Genomic DNA, 24043 nt, shown 5'->3' on the forward strand with positions numbered 1-24043 from the left:
GATAAAGTTGTGATTGTTTGAAATTTGCTATTCTTGCATTTGTCCTGAGGAGTGCAAGACAATAAGCATTGACACTATGTCTCTCTTCTCAGCAACACTCAAGTTCAGTACTACCAAGTCTCTCTTACTTCTCCATGCCTTTTCAATGTTACCATTTATTGTACAAGTCCTCTTTTCAGTCTTCCTCTGCATATTAAGAAATGCAAGGCACCAAAAGACATTTAGATGTTGAGAGAAAAAGGCAAGTCAGACATTCACCTTTCTGCCATACTACTGTATTCCATCTTTCAAAAAGAAAGACATGATTTTTTTAATATTACTTAACAATATGTTAAAAAAGTAGCCAGTTCAGGCTTCAGTGTTAATACAATTATACACTCTATAACAGGTCGATAGTGTGAGCATTGTTCTTTTGAATTCATTCTGCAAGTATTCTTACACAAGCTGGCTACAAGTCAGAAATCAAACACAATATAGCGTAACCTTGTACACTTTAAACAGTGAATTTGTGAAGGAGTACTGGAGGCTACTGGGTTTTCACTGCCCAGTTCAGTATGAGCATTCCCTTCATTCAAACCATTTTGTTGAGGGAATGCTGGATCAATGAAGAGTAAAAATCGATGAAGTCCATTCCCTTGTCAGTAGTCGGACTGTATGTACAGTGCTGAATGCAAGACGTGAATAAAAAGTCACGGCAGACTGATGCAAAGGAGGGAACAATCAGATTGACCTTCACCCGAGCATAAGCTTGGGCAGAACACTAGGGAAGAAAAGTCAGAGACGGAAGGTTGTTTGAGTTCCAAACCGAGCAGGTTATGACTACTTTTGAACAAGTCCCACTCACAGACTACAAACACACAAGCAAACAAAAAAAATAAATCAGGTAAGGAGAAAGTGGATTAACAGCTGGCCAACTCCTTTTCCAAAAACCGTAAGGAAGTCCTAGGGGCCAAGGCGTCCTGCACCTATCCCAGTGCAGAACCACACACAGCAGTGGGGGAGATGGGATGGTGAGGGTAGGAGAAGGATGAAGGGGAGAGAAAGGCAAGGCAGTTCCAGAACAACCTGGTGAGCTCTCAGCGCAGCACAGTACTGTATATCCGAGTGAGAATATTCAGTGGAGTCACAAGTTAGTTCCTGTAGGGAACTTTTCATCTGATCAGTGAGCAGCAAAGGTGGTTTTCTTCAGGCTGAAGTTAGACCAGTTGATGGAGAGTCTCTGTCTGTTTTGCCGGGCTGAATCTAAGCAGAACCTGAGAAGGAAAAGGAAGACAATTACCTAAAAGAACAGAAACCGCTGAAAGTATCATCAGGTCTGGCAGCATTTGTGGAGAAGCAAGAATTAATGTTTCAGTTTAAGACCTCAATAAAAAATGCGATGAATTGAAGGCAAACCCAGAGACACAACTGGTTAATTGAGTGGACACCATAAAACTACCACCGTGAACCAGCTCTTTATTTAAAAACCTATCCACGATCAGCCTCCACAGTTTTGCGTCCATCTCTCCTCTCCCCAGGACTCTTACCTGGGCAGCCATCCATGAGTGACCATCACACTCTCCATGCTTTTACCAGTGGGATAATCATATTTCATGAGTCTTGACTGTGAATGCTGACTGGTAATTCAGTAAAAGGATGGGATCTCAGATCTAAGCTCAATCTTGTCCCTGATCCACACCTTTGCGTGAGAAATTCTGAATCTGTTATCAGGACTGTGTCCTTTGGCCAATTTTCTGCTCTAAGTCCAGGGTAATGATTAGTACTCACATTATGTACGGGTTTCTTTTCTTTTAAATTTAGTGGAACCAATACAGGCTGATAGCACAGGAAGAGGTGTTTCCATTCACCATGTTTATGGCCCATCTTTGCAAGGGCAATCCAAAATTAACCTGTGCTCTCACTTCATGGCTCTGGGGGAGATAACAGTGTAGTGGTAACATCGTTAGACTAGTGACCCAGAGATCTGGGGACGTGGGCTCAAATCACCAAGTAAAAAGTCTGACAACACCAGGTTTCAGTCCAACCGATTTATTTGGTAGTAAACTCACAAACTTGTGCGTTTACTACCAAATAAATCGGTTGGACTAAAACCTGGTGTTGTCAGACTTTTTACTGTGTTTACCCCAGTCCAACGCCGGCACATCAAATCACCAAGGCAGCTGGTGGAATTTAAAATCAATTAATAAATCTGAACTTAAAGCTTGTCTCAATAATGGTGACCATGAAATTATTATTGATCGTTGTAAAAATCCATCTGATTCACTAATATCCTTTAGGGAAGGAAATCTGCCATCCTTACCCAGTCTGATCTACATATGACTCCAGACCCACAGCAATATGGTTGACTCCCAAATGTCCTCCAAAATGGCCTAGCAAGCCACTTAGTTGAAGCGTAATTAGGGATGGGCAATAAAATACTGGCCTTGCCAGCGATGCACACATGCCATGGAAGAATTTTTAAAATTCATCGGCACTTTATACATTTAGCTTATTCTCCCTATAAAAGACAGAACAGTCTTGATCTCAGTTACTCCCTGTGGCAAAGTGCCAAATGATTCACTTGGTAGATTTTTTGAATAACTGCTTTGAAACTCTCTAATCTCAATCACAATTTTAAATTTGATAACCATTTATCGCAGACTTGGCCACCACCAGTCTTTCCCTTTCACTTGAAAAAGCATTTCTCAATTTCAAACACATCAAATATCTTCTCGTAACCTCCTCTGTGCTAATGGAAATTGTCTCCAAATCTCAAATCTCTTCTAGTTTACCATCCCTGAAATCACCTAAGTGAATCACCCATTTCCACTCTACTGCTTTAACATCCCTCCAAAAGCTGAGCAGTCAGAACAGTGTTCGGTGGTCTGCAGCCTTTTAGTACAAACATATTCTATTCCCTATCTGTGGGGGATAGCACTCTAGAGTTAACAGTTGTGACAGACCAAATAGCCTCCTTCTGTACTACAAGTTATGATCTTATAGTTTAAGAATTTTCCCCTCTCTTCAGCAAATTCAAGTGCATCAAGTCTTTGAGAACATTACAGTTGTAGTGGATAATGGGGAGCCTGTGGATGTGGGGCATCTGGATTTCCAGAAGCACTTGACAAGATGCTGCACCAAAGGCTACTACATAAGGTAAAGGTGCACGGTGTTACGGGTAATGTAAGAGCATGGATAGAGGATTTGTTAACTAACAGAAAGCAAAGAGTGGGAGGTAAAAGGGTGTTTTTGTGGTTGGCAATCAGTGACTAGTGATGTGCCTCAGGGGTGTGTGTTGGGACTGCAACGATTTACATAGGTGATTTGGAGTTGGGGGAGCAAATCTCCTCTGCACTCTCTCCAATGCTTCCACATCCTTCTTATAGTGAGGTGACCAGAACTGCAAACAGTATCCAAATGTGGTCTCACCAAGGTCCTGTATAGTTGCAGCATAACCCCATGCTCTTAAACTCAAACCACCTGTTAATAAACGCTAACACACTATAAGCCTTCTTCACGGCTCTATCCACTTGAGAGGCAACCTTCAGAGATCTGTGGATATGAACCCCAAGATCTCTCTGCTTCTCCACATTCCTCAGAACCCTGCCATTGACTCTAATCCACATTCAAGTTTGTCCTACCAAAATGAATCACCTCGCACTTATCAGGGTTAAACTCCATGTGCCACTTTTCGGCCCAGCTCTGCATTCTAACAATGTCTCTTCGCAGCCTACAAGAGCCCTCCACCTCATCCATTACTCCACCAATCTTGGTGTCATCAGCAAATTTACTAACCCACCCTTCAGCCCCTTCTTCCAAGTCATTGATAAGGACTTGCAGTACAGAAGACAGCTTTTTGGCCAGCCCTGACGGAGGGTCATCCAGACTATTCTCTCTCCATAGATGTTATCAGGCCTGAGTTTCTCCAGCATTTCCTAATTTTATTTTCTTTCTGCTCTGCCCTTTTTGCACGAATACAATGAAGAGGAATAAGGGAAAGGGAGGGTAGAAAGATTTCTATTGATGGAGAAGGCACGCGAGCTTGAGTTTGTCTTGAAGACACACGCTCCGACGTTCCAGTAGTTTGCAATTTTGACAAGGGGTCAGAGTTCTTCCTGCTCCCACTTAGGCTGTGGCTAGACCTACTGTTTCACATGGAGGTCAAATAATAATTGCCTATAACTTCTTAGTTAAAGGAATTCAGACAGTTCAAGTCTCGGTTATGTGGCACTGGTTTCAAGTTGTTTAACGAGGCCCCTGGTTGAAAACCAAAATGTGTTGGAACAGGTAATGCTTAGGCCATTAGCACCAGATTGGAGGCTGGGAATTGCAAACAGCTGCCTTTGCTCATTGCAAACATCTCATCTGCAAAACCATTATGTTGGTTTGGTTGAAATGTTAAGCGATGCAAGGAGCATTTCGTTCCAGGAGATGCGCGGTGTTAGCCTTTGTCCACTTTCAAACCACTCAAACTCATGGCAGCTGACATGTGATCAACTGGAGCAGAGAGGTCTCAGGGAAGGAAGGATAAGAAGTGCTAACATGCGATCAGCTGGAACCATTTTATCAGTCCAGCAATTGTTCATTTTGGAAATACGAGAAAAAAATAAGTTGATAAAGTCATCTCAGAATCCCCACAGTGCAGGAGGAGGTCATTCAGCCCACTGAGTCTGCACCGATTCTCTGAAAAAGCATCCTAACCAGGCCTACTCCCCCAATCCTATTTCCTTAACCCCACACATTTATTACGGCTAATCCATCTATTTTACATATCTTTATACTGTGGAAGGAAATCAGAACACCCAGATGTTAGGGAACTTGCATGTTAGCATGGATGCTAGGGAACTTGGGGAAATGAATAATGATGTTTTGAGGAGTGTACATATTACAGAGGAAGTGGTGCTGGAAGTCTTAAAGTGCATCAAGTGAGGAGGAACTTCTTCACTCAAAGGGTGGTGAATCTCTGGAATTCTCTGCCCGTTGAAGCGGTGGAGGCTACCTCGCTAAATATATTTAAAAGACGTGGGTAGATAGTCCCCTTGCCTACCAAAAGCCTAAGAGTTATGGGGAGAAAGTGGGAAAGTGGAACTGAGCCACTTCAGATCAGCCATGATCTTATTGAATGGCGGGGCAGACTCGAGGGGCTAGATGGCCTACTCCTGCTCCTATTTTTTATGTTCTTATGTTATCATGGTAGATAAATCCTGACGTATATCTCAGGACATTGTGGGAGGTTAGGGAGGAAATTGCAGGTCCTCTAACCGAGATATTTGAATCATCGATAGTCACAGGTGAGAGCCTGAAGATTGAAGGGTGGCAAATGTTGTGCTTTGTTTGAAAAGGGTTGTAGGGAAAAGCCTGGGAACTTCAAGCCAATGGGCCTCACATCTGTGGTGGGTAAGTTGTTGGAACATATTTTGAAACACAGGATCTACAGGCATTTAAAGATGCGAGGACTGATTAGTCATGGCTTTGAGAATGGAAAATCATGTCTCGCAAATTTGATTGACTTTTCTGAAGGGGTAACCAAGAAGGTAGATGATGGCAGTGCAGTTGATGTTGTCTACATGGACTTTAGCAAGGCCTTTGACAAGGTACCGCATGGTAGATTGTTGCATAAGGTTAAATCTCATGGAATCCAGGGTGAGGTATCTAAATGGATACAAAATTAGCTTCTTGACAGAAACCAGAGGGTTGTGGTAGAGAGTTGTTTTTCAAACTGGAGGCCTGTAACCATTGGTGTGCCTCAGGGATCAGTGCTGGGTCTACTGTTATTTGTCATTTATATTAATGATTTGAATGAGAATATAGGAGGCATGGTTAATACATTTGCAGATGACACCAAGATTGGTGGCATAGTGGCAGTGAAGAAAGTTATCTCCAATTGCAACGGGATCTTGATCAACTGGGCCAGTGGGCTGACGAATGGCAGATGGAGTTTAATTTAGACAAATGTGAGGTGATGTATTTTGGTAGACTGAATCAGGGCAGGACTTACTCAGTTAGTGGTAGGGCACTAGGGAGAGTTACAGAACAAAGATCTAGGGGTACATGTTCACAGTTCCTTGAAAGTGGAATCACAGGTGAACAGAATGGTGAAAGCAGCATTCGGCATGCTTGGTTTCAGCAGTCAGAACATTGAATACAGGAGTTGGAATGTCTTGTTGAAGTTGTGTAAAACATTGGTAAGGCTACACTTGGAATATTGTGTGCAATCCTGGTCACCCTATTATAGAAAGGATATTATTAAACTAGAAAGAGTGCAGAAAAGGTTTATCAGGATGCTACCAGGACTTGATGAATTGAGTTATAAACAGAGGCTGGATAGACTGGGACTTTTTCCTCTGGAGCATAGGGGGCTGTGGGGTGATCTTATAGAGATGTATAAGATAATGAGGGGCATAGACAAGGTAGGTAGTCAATATCTTTTCCCAAATGTAGAGGAGTCTAAAACTAGAGGGCATAGATTTAAGGTGACAGGGGAGAAATACAAAAGAGTGCAAAGGGGCAATTTTTTCACACAGAGGGTGGTGAGTGTCTGGAACAAGCTGCCAGACGTGGTAGTAGTAGAGGCGGGTACAATTTTGTCTTTTAAACAACATTTAGACAGTTACATGGGTACAATGGGTATAGAGGGATATGGGCCAAATGCAGGCAATTGAGATTAGCTTAGGGGTTTTAAAAAAGGGCAGCATGAACAAGTTGGGCCAAAGGGCCTGTTTCCATGCTGTAAACCTCTATGACCTGGGAAATCTCTTATAGGCACCGGGTGAAATGTGCAAACTCCAGAGTCACCCAGGCCGGAATTGAACCTGGGCCCCTGGCACTATGAGGCAGCACTGCTAACCACCGTGCTGCCCTTAATCTGGCTGATTTGAGATATATTTTCCTCCTCAGCTCAACCGGGACAATAGTGGCAAACCACAATAGTTTAGAAACCACAGGGTCCACTTTCAAACTGTTCCACTTATTTAAATAGTTTGCCACCAGTGTTACAATAACACAGGCTGTAAAATTTAGGATCACGCCCACAACATTGTTGAAACAGTAACAGATGAAGTGCACAGTTGTTTACAGAAATACAGAATAGTTACAGCACATAAACAAGCTATTTGGCTCGCTGTGTTGGCTCACTTCAAGAACAGCTTAACTGGACTGTCCCCTGTCTTTTCCCTGATGCCCTGCACATCATCTCTCTTCAGGTGCTTCCCAAATTCAGATCTGAAAGCCCAAAAATTGAACCTGCCTCCTCCACACACTCAGGCAGTACATTCCAGATCCCAACACTCGTTGCATACATTTTTTTGTACCCACATCATCACTGGTTATTTTGCCAATCACCTTAAATGAGCGTCCTCTGAATAAAGAGCAAAGAAAATACAGTATAGGAACAGGCTCTTCGGCCCTCCAAGCCTGTGCCAATCACGATGCCCTAGTTTAACTAAAAAAAATTTTCTGCCCTTACATGGTCTGCCTATCTCCATTCCCTCCCTCTTCATGTACTCACCCAGAAGCCTCTTAAATGTTGCTAATGTATCTGCTTTCACCAGTAGCTCTGGCAGTGTGTCCCTGGCACCCACTACTCTCTGCGCAAAAAACTCCCCCCGCACCATCTCCCTTAAACTTTGCCCTTCTCATCTCGAACCTGTGCTCCCTCGTAGTTGACACTTTCACCAAAGGAAAAAGCCTCTGACTGTCCACCCTGTCTATGCCCCTCATTATTTTGTAGACCTGTCAGGTTACCCCTTCAGCCTCCATCTTTCCAGTGAAAACAGCCTTAGTTTATTCAACCTCTCCTCACAGCCAACACCCTCGAGAACTGGTAACATCCTGGGGAACCTTCTTTGCATTTCCTCCAAAGCTTCCACATCCTTCTGGTAGTGTGGCAACCAGAAATGCACGCGATGCTCCAAATGTGGGCTTACCAAGGTTTTATATAGTTTTCAATTGTTCTGCTAATAAACAAAGAATAAAGGAAAGTATAGCACAGAAACAGGCCGTTTGGCCTCCAAGCCTGTGCCGATCATGATGCCTGCCTAAACTAAAATTGTATGAATTTATGGAAGCCATATCCTTCCATTCCCATCCTATTCATGTATTTGTCTAATTGCCACTTAAATGCCGCTATCGTACCTGCTCCCACTACCTCCCCAGGCAGTGTGTGCCAGACCTTCACCACCCTCTTTTTAAAAAGAACTGCCTCACACATCTCCTCTAAACTTTTCCCCACCCGCCTTAAACCTACGCCCCCAGTACTTGACTTTTCAACCCTAGGAAAGAGCATCTGACTATCCACTCTGTCCGCACCCCTCATAATCTTGTAGACCTTCATCAGGTCACCCCTCAATCTCTGTCGTTACAGTGAGAACAAACCGTGTTTATCCAACCTTTCCTCACAGCTAATACCCTCCAGATCAGGCAACATCATGGTAAACCTCTTCTGTACCCTCTTCAAAGTATTCACATCCTTCTGGTCGTGTGGCAACCAGAATTGAACACAATTTTCCAAATGAGGCCTAACTAAAGTTTTATACAGCTGCAGCATGACCCGCCAATTTTTATACTCAATGCTCTAACCAATGAGAGCAGTTTCTCTTTATCTACTCTGTCTTAATCCCTATGAGTTTGAAACCATTTTGTTTTTGAAATTAATTAGAAAACAATTGTTGGATGCAGTCTTAGACTTCAAAATGTTTACGGCATGTTTTTCATTTGTTTAGCCCAGTTTGAAACAGAATTGACAAAGTTAGATTCAGACTATACACTTTGAGTTAGCTCTTAGAGATAATGGCAGTAGAGATATCACAATTAACCACAGTAATTCTAGATATAGAATCAGAGAGTCAATATTGATAACAGAGGCAGCGGCCATGCAGTTCTTTTATTTAAAAAGCTCCCTGTTCCTCCTTATGTAATGATCTGTGCAGGTTTTCCTGTGGTGGAGGATGCTATGATCAAATAAGAACATAAGAAATAGGAGCAGGAGTAGGCCATCTAGCCCTTCGAGCCCACCCCGCCATTCAATAGATCATGGCTGATCTGTCGTGGCTCAGTTCCACATTCCCGCCCTCTCCCCATAACCCTTAATCCACTCTCTTATCAAAAACCCATCAACCTGTGTCTTAAAAATATTTAGCAAGGCAGCCTCCACCACTTCAACGGGCAGAGAATTCCAGAGATTCACCACCCTTTGAGTGAAGAAGTTCCTCCTCAACTCCGTTCTAAACCACCCCCCCTTTATCTTGAGGCTGTGCCCTCTAGTCCTACTGTCCTTTCTGAGCGGGAAGAGTCTCTCCATCTCTATCCTATCCATCCCATTCATCATCTGAAACTCAGTGAGATCTCCCCTCATTCTTCTAAACTCTAACGAGTACAAGCCTAGTTTATTCAGCCTCTCCTCATAGCTCAACCCCCTCAACTCCAGTATCAGCCTAGTAAACCTCCTCTGCACTCCCTCCAAGGACAAAATATCCTTGCGTAAGTACGGCGACCAAAACTGCACAGACAAGACTGGCAATAAAAAAGTTACAGCCATATGCATGGTAACATCACCATTAATACATAAACCACCAAAGTTCACATTACCTCTTGAAATATTCCACTTCACGCTCGGTCTCATCCATTTCCACACTGTCCAAATCGATGTCTTTAGGTAGGAACACGTCATCTGTTTAAAACAATATATAAATTGCTCATTAATGAATTCATTCAGCTGCAAATGTTAGATTTCCTTCAGAAAATGTGTTTTAGGTTCCAGAATGTGAGCAACTTGTTGGGTCTTATTTACTAGGCTGCTGAGAAGGCAATCTTATCACAGTGAAACTCCAAGAATCCCAACAGTTCCATGAGAATCTTGTCTTTGATGGAAGGGCAATTACTTTCCTACCTCTTGCATATTTCTAATAAGTGGAAGATATGTTAAACCTGAAGCTGCATGTTATAATTTCCTTGTATGCCTTAATGGGCATCTTCATGCATTCAAATACACTTCGAGAAATCAGCAGGGGGTGGTTTGGGGGGGGGGGGGGGGGGGGGGGGGGCTTGCTTTAAGGCTGTCACTTTAGGCCCTGGAAAATGCCCTCAGATTGCACTGCAAGAATGTCTCAAAAATATGAGCAACAGATGAAGCTACCTACTTCATATTGCTACAATGCTGTAGCAGCATGAGTGGTATGCACCACAACAGTGTACTATTGCCAAGCCAAAACAATGTTCTGCCTATCACACAAACGAATAGTATGATATTTGAACTTTAATGCCAATGTGATGTTAGGTATGTAGGCTAATGGGATGCTAGCCTTCATAGCGAGGGGGATTGAATATAAAAGTAGGGAGGTCTTGCTGCGGCTGCATAGAGCATTGGTGAGGCCACAGCTGGAGTACTGTATGCAGTTTTGGGCGCCGTACTTACGCAAGGATATTTTGGCCTTGGAGGGAGTGCAGGGGAGGTTTACTAGGCTGATGCCGGAGTTGAAGGGGTTGAGCTATGAGGAGAGGCTGAATAAACTAGGCTTGTACTCGTTAGAGTTTAGAAGAATGAGGGGAGATCTCATTGAGACGTATAAGATGATGAATGGGATGGATAGGATAGAGGTGGAGAGACTCTTCCCGCTCAGAAAGGACAGTAGGACTAGGGGGCACAGCCTCAAGATAAAGGGGGGGCGGTTTAGAACGGAGTTGAGGAAGAACTTCTTCACTCAAAGGGTGGTGAATCTCTGGAATTCTCTGCCCGTTGAAGTGGTGGAGGCTACCTCGCTAAATATTTTTAAGACGCGGGTTGATGGGTTTTTGATAAGAGAGGGGATTAAGGGTTACGGGGAGAGGGCGGGAATGTGGAACTGAGCCACGACAGATCAGCCATGATCTTATTGAATGGCGGGGCAGGCTCGAAGGGCTAGATGACTTACTCCTGCTCCTATTTCTTATGTTCTTAAGTCATACCTCCCAAAGACTGGCAGATCATATCAGTTGGGTGGCACGGTAGCACAGTGGTTAGCACTGCTGCTTCACAGTTCCAGGGTCCTGGGTTCAATTCCCGGTTTGGGTCACTGTGTGTGTGGAGTTTGCACATTCTCCTCCTGTCTGCATGGGTTTCCTCCGGGTGCTCCAGTTTCCCCCCACAGTGCAAAGATGTGCGGGTTAGGTTGATTGGCCAAGCTAAGAAATTGCCCCTTAGTATCCAGGGATGTGTAAATTAGAGGGATTAGTGGGTATAATATGTAGGGATATGGCGATAGGGCCTGGGTAGGAGTGTGTTCGGTGCAGACTTGATGGACTGAAGGGCCTCTTTCTGTACTGTAGGGTTCTATGATATTGAACAGCACAGCCCTTCTACGTTCACAATGGGCAACATACAGACTGACCCCAACACAGCGTCCAACAGTAGTGGAGATCCCATAATTGGGCAACATTTGCTGAATAATCCTTAGCGTGCTAATAATTTACACTGATGGCCTACTGTCAGTTGGGCTCACAGTGTGGTGCATTTGTGTATACTAGATGTTACACATAACACAGGGCCTTGTTCTTTGCAGACAGGAAGAATATATACACACTTTCAGTTGAATAAATTAAAAGACAGCTGTTCACTGGTTCATTCCTCAGGACAATGCCATGACCAGCGTCAAGCTGCCCAGTTAAAATTTTGAATAATGCAAGGCAGTTAGCTAACAGTCTCCATCAACTGGTGCATACAAATGGAAAAGAACAAGGTGAAACCTGGAAACCGTTTTCTCCTCCCCAGACAAAGATCAGTAAAAATGGGAAATTTACTCCTAGAAGGCTGTGAATGCTGGACCAATTAAACCCAAGAACATTCGAAATAGGAGGCGGCTTACAGTCCCTGAAGCCTCCACTATTCGATTAGATCACAGGTGATCCAATCTTGACCTCAACTCCTCTTTCCGCTTGTTCTCCATAACCCTTCACTTGCCTATAGTTTACAACCTATTTCAGTCTTTAATACCTTCAATGAAACAGCCTCCATAGCTCGATAGATAACGTCAAAGATCTATGAACCTCTGAGAAGAAATTTCTCATTATCTCCCACAAATGGGCATTGCCTTACTCTAAAACCGTGCCTCTTAGTAGATGTTTGTTAGGTAAGCGTGTTAATTAAGTCGAGGGGTAGATCAGTCAATCTGAATTAAGGTGCAACAGGCTCACGGCTCTGCAACAATATTCACTATAACCACTGGAACATCAAAAACCATTGCCATCATTATCACTGTACAACTCCTTGCTCAAACTGTAGCCTGGGTAACCAACATAGGCTTCAAGGATGGATACCTCCCAAACCCATGACCTCTACCAACCAGAAGGACAAGGGCAACAAATGCATGGGGTCAACTGGAAGTTCCCTTTCAAGTCACACACCATCCTGAGTTGGAACTATATCACCATTCCTTCACTGTCTCTGGGTCAAAATCCTGGAAGTCCCTCCCAGCACTGTGGGGGTATCTATACCACAAGAACTGCAGTGGTTCAAGGTGGCAGTTCACCATCAACTTCTCAAGGGAGATTAGAGATGGGCAATAAAAGTGCTGGCTGAACAGAAGGAGAATGAATCCATTCAGCTGCAATGAAACAACTGCCCAACTTTTCCTCCAGGCTCAGCAATGAGGAACGATTACTTGTCTGTGAAAGCAGAAGGTGGGTGCTGCCTGTCCAGACACACCCAATGGGTAGTTGGTACCAGAGGGAGAAGGTTTCTAAATTGGTTGGCAAAAGGAAGTGAAATAAACTCCCAGCTTCCAAGCATTTTATTGAGTATCAATACTACATTGCAAAACTGAAATGACTCAAGGTCAACAATTTATGAATACTGCCTAGTTTCACAGAATACCTACAGAGGGTTGAGGAATTCATTATTTGGTGAATCAAAAACATGGCATCAGATAGACCCAAGAGACACTGAGAACAGAGTGAAGAAGCAACACTGATAGAACATAGAACATAGAACATTACAGCGCAGAACAGGCCCTTCGGCCCACGATGTTGCGCCGACCAGTTACAAAAACTATGACCCACTAGCCTATACCAATCCCTTTTCGTCCATAAACCTATCCAGAGATCTCTTAAACGCCCCCAAACTAGACGCATTTACAACTGCAGCAGGCAGGGCATTCCAATCCCTCACCACCCGCTGGGTAAAGAACCTACCCCTGACATCCGTCCTGTAGCTACCCCCCCTTAATTTAAAAATTGAGAAACAAAATTGTGATTTTCCATTTAGAGACCATAAAGAGAGAACATAGAGCATAACAGCGCAGTACAGGCCCTTCGGTCCTCGATGGTGCACCGACCAGTGGAACCAATCTAATGACCCTCTAACCTAAACTATTCCAACGTTATCCAAATGCCTATCCACTGACCATTTGAACGCCCTTAAAGTTGGCGAGTCCAAGCCCTTACTACCCTCTGAGTAAAGAACCTACCTCTGACAACTGTCCTATAATTACCACCCCTTAATTTAAAGCTTTGTCCCCTCGTGTTAGCCATCACCATCCAAGGAAAAGGGCTCTCACTGTCCACCCTATCTAACCCTCTGATCATCTTGTATGCCTCAATTAGGTCACCTCATAACCTTCTTTCTAAAGAAAATAACCTCAAGTCCCTCAGCCTTTCCTCATAAGACCTTCCCACCATACCAGGCAACATCCTCGTAAACCTCCTCTGCACCCTTTCCAATACCTCCACATCTTTTTTATAATACGGCGACCAGAACTGTACACAATACTCCAAGTGTGGCCGCACCAGAGTCTTGTACAGTTGCAACATGACCTCACGGCTCCGAAATTCAATCCCTCTACCAATAAAAGCTAACACACCGTATACCTTCTTAACAACCTTATCAATCTGGGTGCCAACTTTCAGGGATCTATGCACATGTACACTGAGATCTCTCTGCTCGTCGACACTACCAAGAGTTCTTCCATTAGCCCTCCATTCTGTACTCCTGTTACTCTTACCAAAATGAATGACCTCACACTTTCCCGCATTAAACTCCATTTGTCACCTCTCAACCCAGCTCTGCAGCTTATCTATGTCCCTCTGCAAACTGTAACATCCATCCTCACTGTCGACAACTCCTCCGACTTTGGTGTCGTCAGCAAATTTACTAACCCATCCTTCTACACCCCCACCTAGGTCATTTATAAAAATGACAAACAGCAGTGGCCCCAAAACAGATTCTTGAGGTACACCACTTGAAACTGCACTCCAGGTTGAATATTTCCCATCAACCACCACCCTCTGTCTTCTATCAGCTAGCCAATTCCTGATCCAAACTGCTAAATCGCCCTCAATCCCATGCATCTGCATTTTCTGCAATAGCATACCATGGGGAACCTTATCAAAGGCTTTGCTAAAATCCATATACACCACGTCAACTGCCTTACCCTTATCCACCTCTTTGGTCACCTTTTCAAAAAGCTCGATAAGGTTTGTGAGGCACGACCTACCCTTCACAAAACCGTGTTGACTATCCCTAATCAATTTATTTCCCTCTAGATGAGTATAAATCCTATCCCTTATAATTCTTTCCAAAACTTTGCCCACAACGGAAGTAAGGCTCACCGGTCTAGAATTCCCAGGATAGTCTCTATTCCCCTTCTTGAACAAGGGGACAACATTTGCTATCCTCCAGTCTTCCGGCACTATACCTGTAGCCAATGACGACATGAAGATCAAAGCCAAAGCCTCCCAGAGAATCCTAGGGTAAATCCCATCCAGCCCAGGGACTTATCTATTTTCATACTCTCAAGAATTGCTAACACCACCTCCTTATGTACCTCAATCCTGTCTAGTCTAAAAGCCTGTATCTCAGTATTCTCCTTGACAACAATGACTTTTTCCTGCGTGAATACTGACAAAAAATATTCGTTTAGTGCCTCTCCTATCTCTTCAGGCTCCACGCACGACTTCCCACTACTGTCTCTGACTGGCCCTAATCTTGCCCTAACCAATCTTTTATTCTTGACGTACCTAGAGAAAGCTTTAGGGTTCTCCTTGATCCTATCTGCCAAAGTCTTCTCATGTCCTCTTCTTAACACTCTCTTTAGCTCCTTCCTGGCTAATTTGTAACTCTCCAGTGCTCTAACTGAGCCTTCATGTCTCATCTTTACATAAGCCTTCTTCTTCCTCTTCACCAGAGATTCAACTTCTTTAGTACACCACGGTTCCCTCGCTCGACCACTTCCTCCCTGCCTGACAGGTACATATTTATCAAGGACTCTCAGTAGCTGCTCCTTGAATATGCTCCACATTTCCGTTGTTCCCAGCCCCTGCAGTTTCCTACTCCAACCTATGTATTCTAAATCTCACCTAATAGTGTCATAATTACCTTTCCCCCAGCTATAACTTCTGCCCTTTGGGAGAGCAGGAGGAACAGGAGTCAGCCATTTGGCTTATCGAGCCTGCTCCTCCATTCATTTTGATCATCCCTTAGCTATAGCTAATTCCTTCTTAAAAATGTTTTGGCCTCAATTACATTCTGTGGCAGCGAATTCCACAGGCTCACTACTCTCTGGGTGAAGAAATTTCTCCTCACCTCAATCCTAAAAGATTTACCCCTTAACTTCAAACAATGACCCTTAGGTCTGGACATGTCCTCCCATTAGGAACACCTTTCCTACATCTACCCTATTTAATCCTGTTAAAATTTTTAAAGTTTCTATGGGATTCCCCATTATTAAGGGGAGGAGAAAATAAAATACCGAAAGAAAATGATCAATTATGAGGAGTGAATTTTAACAGAACAAGCAATCAAATAAACAGATGATGGTGAAAGGTAAAGGCTTTCAACAAAGATAAAGACCAGCTTAGCCATGTAAACTAGGAAACACTCAAGGGGTGGGTTCCTTGCCCAGTACTGCTACTTCTCAACATTAAACATCAACCCTCAAGAAGTTCCGATATCAGGTACAGAAGGCTGAAAGGTATACAGCACAGAAAAAGGTCCTTCAGCCGATCGTATCTGCGCTGGTCAAAGACAAACCACCTATCTATGTTAATCCCATTTTCCAGCACTTGGTCCATAGCTTTGTTCGCCTTGGCATCACAAGTGCTCATCTAAATACTTCTTAAATGTTATGAGGGTCTCTGCCTCCACCACCCTTACAGGCAGTGAGTTCCAGACCCCAACCACCTTCTGAGTGGAACGCTTTTCCTCATATCCCACCCCTCTCTAACCTCCTGCTCCTTACTTTAAATCTATGCCCCCTAATTACTGATCCCTCCACCAAGGGGGAAGTTTCTTCCAGACTATCCATGCCCTTCATAATTTTATACATCTCAATCACGTCTCCCCTCAGTCTCCTCTGCTCCAAGGAAAACCAGTCTATCCAATGTCTCTTCATCACTAAAACTCTCCAGCCCAGTCAATGTTCTGGTAAATCTCCTCTACACCCTTTCCAGTGCTATCATATCCCTCCTTTAATGTGGATTCCAGAACTGTGCACAATACTCTGACTATGACCTAACCAATGTTTTATATAGTTCCAGCATAACCTCCCTGCTCTTAAACTCTACACCTTGGTTAATAAAAGCTAGTATACCATATACCTTCTTAATCACTATCACTTGTTCTACTACCTTAAGGGACTGGTATACACACACACCAAGATCCCTCTGCTCCTCGGTGCCTACCAGGCTCGGCTATAATGATTGGAGTCTAGGAAGTTTTTGATGATATTACTGAGGTAGGAAATTTAGGTCAATATGGAGTATGGTTAGACATCATGGTGGGAAATGCACGCCTTTAATGTTTGGCAGCGTTTAACCTAGCTAGTCTCAGAGCTCCCTCTCCTGGTGGAAATGTACTGCAGGTTGACAACTCCAAAAATAGCTCATTATTGTCTGCAGCTTAAGGCCTAAGTCACTGGAATCCTCATGCAAGAAAGTGTGTGTCAGAAATACTGCGGGAGTATGTAAGGGAACCGGGGCATGAAAGGGAGCAAGGGAAAGAGAGCAAAAGGCAGCACATGAGAAAGAGAGAACAAAAAAAGAATTTGTTTTGGGAGAGTTGCAATGCCAGCAGGGTGTTTTTCTACCTATCCCAAGTACCTCAAGATAACATTGATGTGTCATCTTTTTGTTGCACTCCAATGAAGATCGTTTCCAATTTCCAACTGTGCAACTTCAGAAAATATTGGGAACAGTGTTAACTCAGTTCTCCACCCCCTCCACAACCAATACAAAAGCCAAAGTTTAGCTTATTCTTGAGTCTAAGTTGGCTTCTGAACTGTCAGCCAGAGTTTCAGAATCAAAGTTACTGTTGTCACATCTGAATCGGAGGCATTAGGACCGGAAAACCATCACAAACACATTTTGGGCACCAAGTGAGATAAAGACTTTTTTAGCTGTTCTGGGGAAGTCAGTGAATGAGGACCACATGTGACTGCGTACCATTTGGTCCAAGTGTTTATCATTATGCGGAAATAGAGTGAAGCCGATGAATAGAGAGCTGAGGAGCTGGAATGGGCCATTTGGCCCTTTGAGCCAGCTCCACCATTCAATAAGACCATGGCTGATTGTAGCCTCAAACCCACTCTCTGCCCCTTGACTCTCTTTATTTATCAAAAATTTATCTACCTCTGCCATGGATAAATTCAATACCCCAGCCTCCACTACTTCCTGGGAGAGAATTCCACATATCAATGACCTTTTGTCTAACTCTCTCTTTTTAAACAGTGGCGTCAAATTTGCTGTTTTCCAATCTGCCGGACCCGTCCCAAAGTCCAGCAAATTTTGGTAAATCACTACGAGTGCACTTCCCCTGCCATCTCTTTTAGTACCCTCAGATGCATTCCATCAGAGCCAGGAATCTTGTCTACCTTTAGCCCCATTAACTTGTCCAACAATGATAATGATTGTTTCTAGGTCCTCGCCTATCATAACCTCCTTGTCATCAATTTTTGGGTCCCTGGCGCTGTGAGGCAGTAGTGCTAACCACTGTGCCACCGTACTGCCTCAGACTTCCTAATCGCTTGCTGTACAGGCTATACAGGCATACTAACATTTTGTGATTCTTGTAGCAGGGCACCCAGATCCCTCTGTTTCACTGTGTTCTGCAATCTCTCTCTGTTTAAATAGCATGCTGCTATGTTATTCTTCCTGGCGAAGTAGACAAGTTCACATCTTCCCACATTCTACTGAATCTGCCAAATATTTGCCCACTCACTTAACCTATCTATATTCCTTTATAGACACTCTGACTCCTGCTGACAACTTACTTTCCAACCTAACTTGGTATCATAAACACATTTAGCACTATACGTTCAGTTCCTGCATCCAAGCCATTGATATAGATTGTAAATTGTTGAGACCCCAGCACTGAACCGAGTTGAACCACTGCAGTATTCCACTGGTTATAACGTGCCATTACAAGATGACCCATTTACTCCTGCTCTCAATTTCCTATTACTTAACCAATCCATTATCCATGCTAATATGTTACCATCTACACTATGTGGTATGTAGTAATCTCCAATGTGGCACATTAACCAATGCCATTCAGAACTTACCGATTGAGTTATTCAGCTTATCACCTTTCTTCTTTTTGTTTTTCTTGGTCTTTCCTTTGGGCTGGGGGGACTCCGCAGTGTTTTTGTTAACTTGTTGCTGATCATTAGAAGGGGCAGGTTCACAGACAGCTAGCACTTTGTCTTCCTTCACGTGGTTGAGCTTCTTCGGGTTGCCATTAACTCCCTTCTTTTCCTCCTTCCTTTGCTCTGCCACCATTTGGCACTCGGACAGTTTTGGTTTGGGTGCCCCCAATTCTGCCTGACATTTGGCTGAGCTTTTCTGGTGCACCTCGCAGGGTCTGAAGCCCTCAGCTGGCTTCATTGGCCGTTCAGTACTCTGTTTGACCATCTGCGATTTTAACTTCTGCTTGCCGTTTACTTCACTGTGCACCAATGTGGGATCTGGGCTGAGATTGGCCTCTGGTTGCACGGCCTTTATCTCTCGCTGAGGTGGAGCCTGGGGCAGTCTGGGGTCTTTCCCATTAGCCGGTGCCTGCTGTGTTGTATTAGGTTCTGGCATTGCTCTCTGTTCTTCTTTGCTGTTTGCCTGCGTGGGTGGAGAGTTGGGAGGTTTTGCTACAGTGTCTGGTTGCTGGGATTTGCTGTTATCATTCACTAGATCCACAGCAGTTTCTTTTAGCCGTGCGTTTTGTAGAAAGCACTCGCTTTTTTGGGATTCTTTCATTCTCTCCTTTTTCTTTTTCTTGGCAGATCTGATTTGCTGCAGCTCTTGAAGCCGTTGCAGCTCCTGTTTTAGCCGCTCTTCCTCCTCCCGCCGCCTCTGCTCCTCCAGAAGTTGCAACTGTTCTCTCTCACGGGCTTCGGCTTCAAGTCGAGCCTTCTCTTCCTGCTGGAAGAAAACAGCGCTAAGTTTATTGAGCTAAAGCTTTTGTCGCAATTATAATTAGGTGTGTTACTCACCTAGTTGTAGTCCTTTCAGTCTTCAAATAAACCCCCTCACCCCAAGATGGGTCAAAATTGGGCCCTAATTGCTCCATGCCTCAAGTTAAGTCTACAGAAAATCACTTGCTGAGGCAGCCATGCTTGGAAACAGGTTAACTTTTTTTTTCTCCCCAGATGCTAATTAGCCTAATGAGTACTTCCAGTATTTTCAGCTTTTATCACAGAAACCAGCAACGATACAAGCTTGCTTTGCCAACTACAGTTAACAAAGCTGCCCAGCCGGTTTCAAAGCTCTAAGCACAGGCAGCATGGCAGCACAGTGGTCAGCACTGTTGTCTCTCAGTGCCAGCGACCCAGATTTGATTCCTGGCTTGGGTCAATGTCTATGCGGAGTTTGCACATTCTCGCCCATGTGTGTGTGGGTTTCCTCCAGGTGCTCCCATCTCCTCCCACAGACCAAAAAACGTACTGGTTAGGTGCAGTGACCAAGTTAAGTTCTCCCTCAGTGTACTCAAAGGCGCCAGAGTGTGGCGGCTGAAGGATTTTCACAGTAATTTCATTGCGGTGTTAATGTAAGCCTAATTGTGACTAAGAAATAAACTTCAAAAAAAAAAGACCCCCCCCCTTTCAGGTTCCCCCATGTACCTTTTCAGATTGTGCCATTTGATCTTTATTACCTCTCTCTATTCCTTCTGTCAAATAATAAACCCAATGTTCCTATAAACTCCTGTTTTTAGAATTCAAAATCCATTCGGAGTTCTCCATCTCATTGTTACAAAAACCATTTCTCAAAACCCAGTCTTAAAACCAAAAATGTTTAAAGCACAGATTCAACCTAATGTGGTTTACAAAAACAATCCAAAATTACTATTGCCCCACACTCTTCCCACAGCCCCGTATCTATCAATAATGTAGGGCCACAAGATTATAAGCAGTAATTGAATACAATTCTATTGCTGCTGCTGCTGATGGCCTCTATGAGATGCTATGGGCTAGTTTTGAGCTGCTAGATCTGTTCTGAATCTTTTCCATTTAGCAGGGTAGTCTTGCCACACAATCTGATGGGGGGTATCCTCAGTGTGAAGATGGAACGTCATCTCCACAAGGATTGTATGGTGGTCACTTCTACGTATACTGTCTTAGACAGATGCACCTGCAACAAGTAGAGTGATGAAGACCAGGCCTAGTAGGTTTTTCCCTCATTGGTTCCCTCACCACCTGCTGCAGGACCAATCTGGTAGATATGTACTTCAGAATTCAGCTTTGGCAGTCAGTAGTGGTGCTACCAAGCCACACTTGGCGATGGACATTTAAGTCCCTACCCATAGTACAATCTGTGTCCTTGCCACCCTCAGTGCTTCCCATTCATTTAGGAGCAAACAGCATCTTGCAAAAAAACGAGAGGTATACATATGTTGAGAAGGGAGTTTGGAAGATATTAACATCTTATTTTCAAGGCGGAGTTTGGGAAATTAATTTACTGCACTCATAATAGTGGCATCAGGGTGGCTTGAGAGGGAACTCATTGATATCTAGCCTGAGGTGGAATAACATTGAAGAGTTGAATGGTCGATTCTGTCTCTAGATCTTTAAATACTGCTTTCACAATGGGGGCAAGCACAACGGCTTGTATTCTAAATCTGATTCACATGACAATCAATACTTAAATAAACAAAGTGAATTGTGACCAGTTATAAGAACATAAGAAATAGGAGCAGGAGTAGGCCATCCAGCCCTTCGAGCCTGCCCCGCCATTCAATAAGATCATGGCTGATCTGTCGCTGCTCAGTTCCACTTTCCCGCCCTCTCCCCATAACCCTTAGTCCCCTCTCCTATCAAAAACCCATCAACCCGCGTCTTAAAAATACTTAGCGAGGCAGCCTCCACCACTTCAACGGGCAGAGAATTCCAGAGATTCACCACCCTTTGAGTGAAGAAGTTCAAAAGCGACCACATTACCCATCTTAATCATAACCCTAAAAATCATTCAGTACAGTATAAACCGACTGTAAAGGAGAGGTTCTCTCCAGCCTGCAGTGTGGAGAAACCTCTTACCTTTCGCTGCTTGTGCCGTGCTCGCTTAGCTGCCCTCGAGCTGCTGACTGGTTTAGATTCTGTACTATTTATAAACTGTAATAGGTCTTCTACTTTTCTATGATCTACTATCTGTTCTTTTTCGAGGATCTGGTCTGCTTTCTTTGGCTGCTCCTCTTTTCGTTTTGTGAGCCGTAAACGTAGCTTCTCCCGCATTTCTGCATAGTTTCTACTCGTTGGTGCAGCAGGTGGCTGAAAAACATGGGCAATTACAGTCAGTTGCAGAGTGCTGCTGTTATGTGTTCAAATTAACAGAACTTAACAAAGTTAGTCCAACAGCAAGTTTAAACCACTATGCAGTTAAAAAAATCACATACCATTTAAACAAGCTGGAAATAAAACTTGACTGTGCAACTGTTAGCAAAATAAACCATGTTAGTAATACTGTTGTGTTGAAGATGCAATCTGTCACCACAGTGGACAGCAGATGCACAGCCCTGACAACCTTAGACTATATCATGCAAATTACTTCCTGTACGTACTGTGGTCAAATTCATGAACAAAGTTAAGGCTGAAACAAAACGCAGTTAAAAGGTGGTAGCAGAACGGCTTCTGGAAGCAGGATGTGAATTTTCTGCATGGTTTTTATTCTCTCCCAATTTTGTGGCCATTTAGCAAACATCATTTGGGGTGCTGCTAAGAGTGCTGCATTTTGACTTGGAGCCCCCTCACCCACCACCTCCAACCTTTTACCAAAATTAGCAATGGTCAGAGCTCCCAATAATCTCTATCTGGTAACCCCTCTATCATCCATAAACATAGCTGCAGTGAACATAACATGTTTGATGCCCAATTACAATGTCTTTGACAGTTAAATCACTACTGGTTTAGAGTCATAAATGAGTAGTGGCTCTTTGGTGAGGCATCACAGGGTGCCTGTGGAACTAGCCCCTAGAGATATTCACCACCTTCGCAGGAGAGAGATAAGAGAAAAAATTAAAACAAAAAAATCCTGCATCATCACAAGGCCATGTTATACAATTAACTGTTTTCCTTAAAACAACTAAAGTATATTAAGTGTTAGGCTGCATACTGACCCATAGTCAACTCGTCCTAATTTCCATTAACTGTTACAAACATCCAAATACTCGTGAGAATCTGGTGCAGGGAGATGGAATAACTGCCCTCTTCAAGTTAAAGTTCCATTCTTTTGCTTGCTTGTGGAAATTAGGCAAGTTATATGGTCTGTTATGTTTTACTGCCTCGGGTGAAATTGCGTTTGCTTTCACCCCATAACGCATTCTTTTTGTTAAGGCAATGGAGAATTCTCTGAAGGCAGCACTAGCTCTCAGCTGTGAAGTAGCAAACTTCAACGCAGCCTTTGCACTGAAGGCAGCACAGAAACCGTACTGTATCATTGGCATGTCTTTTAAAGTGGTTCGCTTTTGGTAGAAACTCTGGCAGCTCAGCAGATAAATGGGTAACTGGGCAACCTGGATCAGAAAGGCCTTTATGCTCAATTTCTGATAAGTGCTGAATTAGCTGATTGCAAATGGGATGATGGTAGAAGTCCTAAACTGACCTCTGGGGCTTAGGAAGAAGAAAACTGATTACTGATCTCTACGTAATGTGCTTGTTTGAGATGACCCGTGGATTTCCAGCTGGTATCAAGGTTCCCTGGGCCTCCAAAATGCTGTCAAATTATGCAGTTATTAACAGTACCCATATAAAATAACATACATAGACAAAGTGGCAACTATATGTGCTTTGCATATTCTTAGCTCCCAAAGAATGAATCACGTTTCTTCCTTATTGATGGCACAAAAATAAATAAGACATCTTATTCAGAGTTTAATTGTTGCTGTACAACTCCCTAATTTGTTACAATTAATAATTCCAAACACTTGTGAAAAAGCTTGTATATTTAAACATTTAATACAAATTATGGATTAAATAAACTGTATTACAAATATTTAAATACCGATCATAAAAGTTCCAGAGCAGAGATTGAACACAAGCACTTTTTCAACCTCACAAGGTGCCACAACAACACCATGTATCAAAATACATGGACCACTGGATGAATGGGGCCTCAGTTTAACACGTGATCCAAAGTATAGCATCTCCAGCAGAGCAACATTTTGTTAGCAGTGCCGAATTCTGGAATGGACTTGAATTCATAAAAATGTTGAGTTGGAAGCATCCTTGTATTAAGCAAAGCTTTCTCTTTTTGTTTTCAGGTTCTGCTGCCAGACTTAGCCTTCATGATCCTCATCAACCCAAAAACCTTGATCATTGTTCTACGGCTATAACTCATATTTCATTCCCTCACCCTGCTGTATAAATATTTCCCGCTTTCTATGCCTTTTAGCTTTGACAAAGGGTCATCTGGACTCAAAATGTCAGCTCTTTTCTCTCCTTACAGATGCTGCCAGACCTGCTGAGATTTTCCAACGTTTTCTCTTTTGAAACCTTGATCATTCCTTTTCTCCATGTGGCTGCTGGATTAATCTGCAACTGTCACTTGTTCCAGCCAGTGAGGTGGATGGAGATACAGAGGTCAAGAACAAAACCGATATAGGATCTACAGTACAGGTCTAGCC

The 24043-nt window shown here is 43.4% G+C and overlaps 1 protein-coding gene across 2 annotated transcripts in view; it reads right to left on the minus strand.

Moving 5' to 3' along the window:
* Positions 1-253: 253 nt before the first annotated feature.
* The window catches only part of fam193a (family with sequence similarity 193 member A), a 192621-nt gene continuing 168831 nt past the window's right edge, over positions 254-24043 (minus strand). For both annotated transcript variants that reach the window (XM_080182522.1, XM_080182521.1), the window contains 4 exons: positions 21462-21692; positions 18504-19350; positions 9565-9646; positions 254-1253 (listed from right to left, as the gene is read on the minus strand). In XM_080182522.1, the coding sequence (XP_080038648.1) occupies positions 1160-1253; positions 9565-9646; positions 18504-19350; positions 21462-21692 (1254 nt within the window). In that variant the 3' untranslated portion in view covers positions 254-1159. The remainder of the gene's footprint in view (positions 1254-9564; positions 9647-18503; positions 19351-21461; positions 21693-24043) is intronic.

This window comes from Carcharhinus amblyrhynchos, unplaced genomic scaffold (assembly GCF_965287045.1).
Source record: "Carcharhinus amblyrhynchos unplaced genomic scaffold, sCarAmb.v2.hapA scaffold_61, whole genome shotgun sequence".
In the NCBI taxonomy this organism is placed as follows: Eukaryota; Metazoa; Chordata; class Chondrichthyes; order Carcharhiniformes; family Carcharhinidae; genus Carcharhinus; species Carcharhinus amblyrhynchos.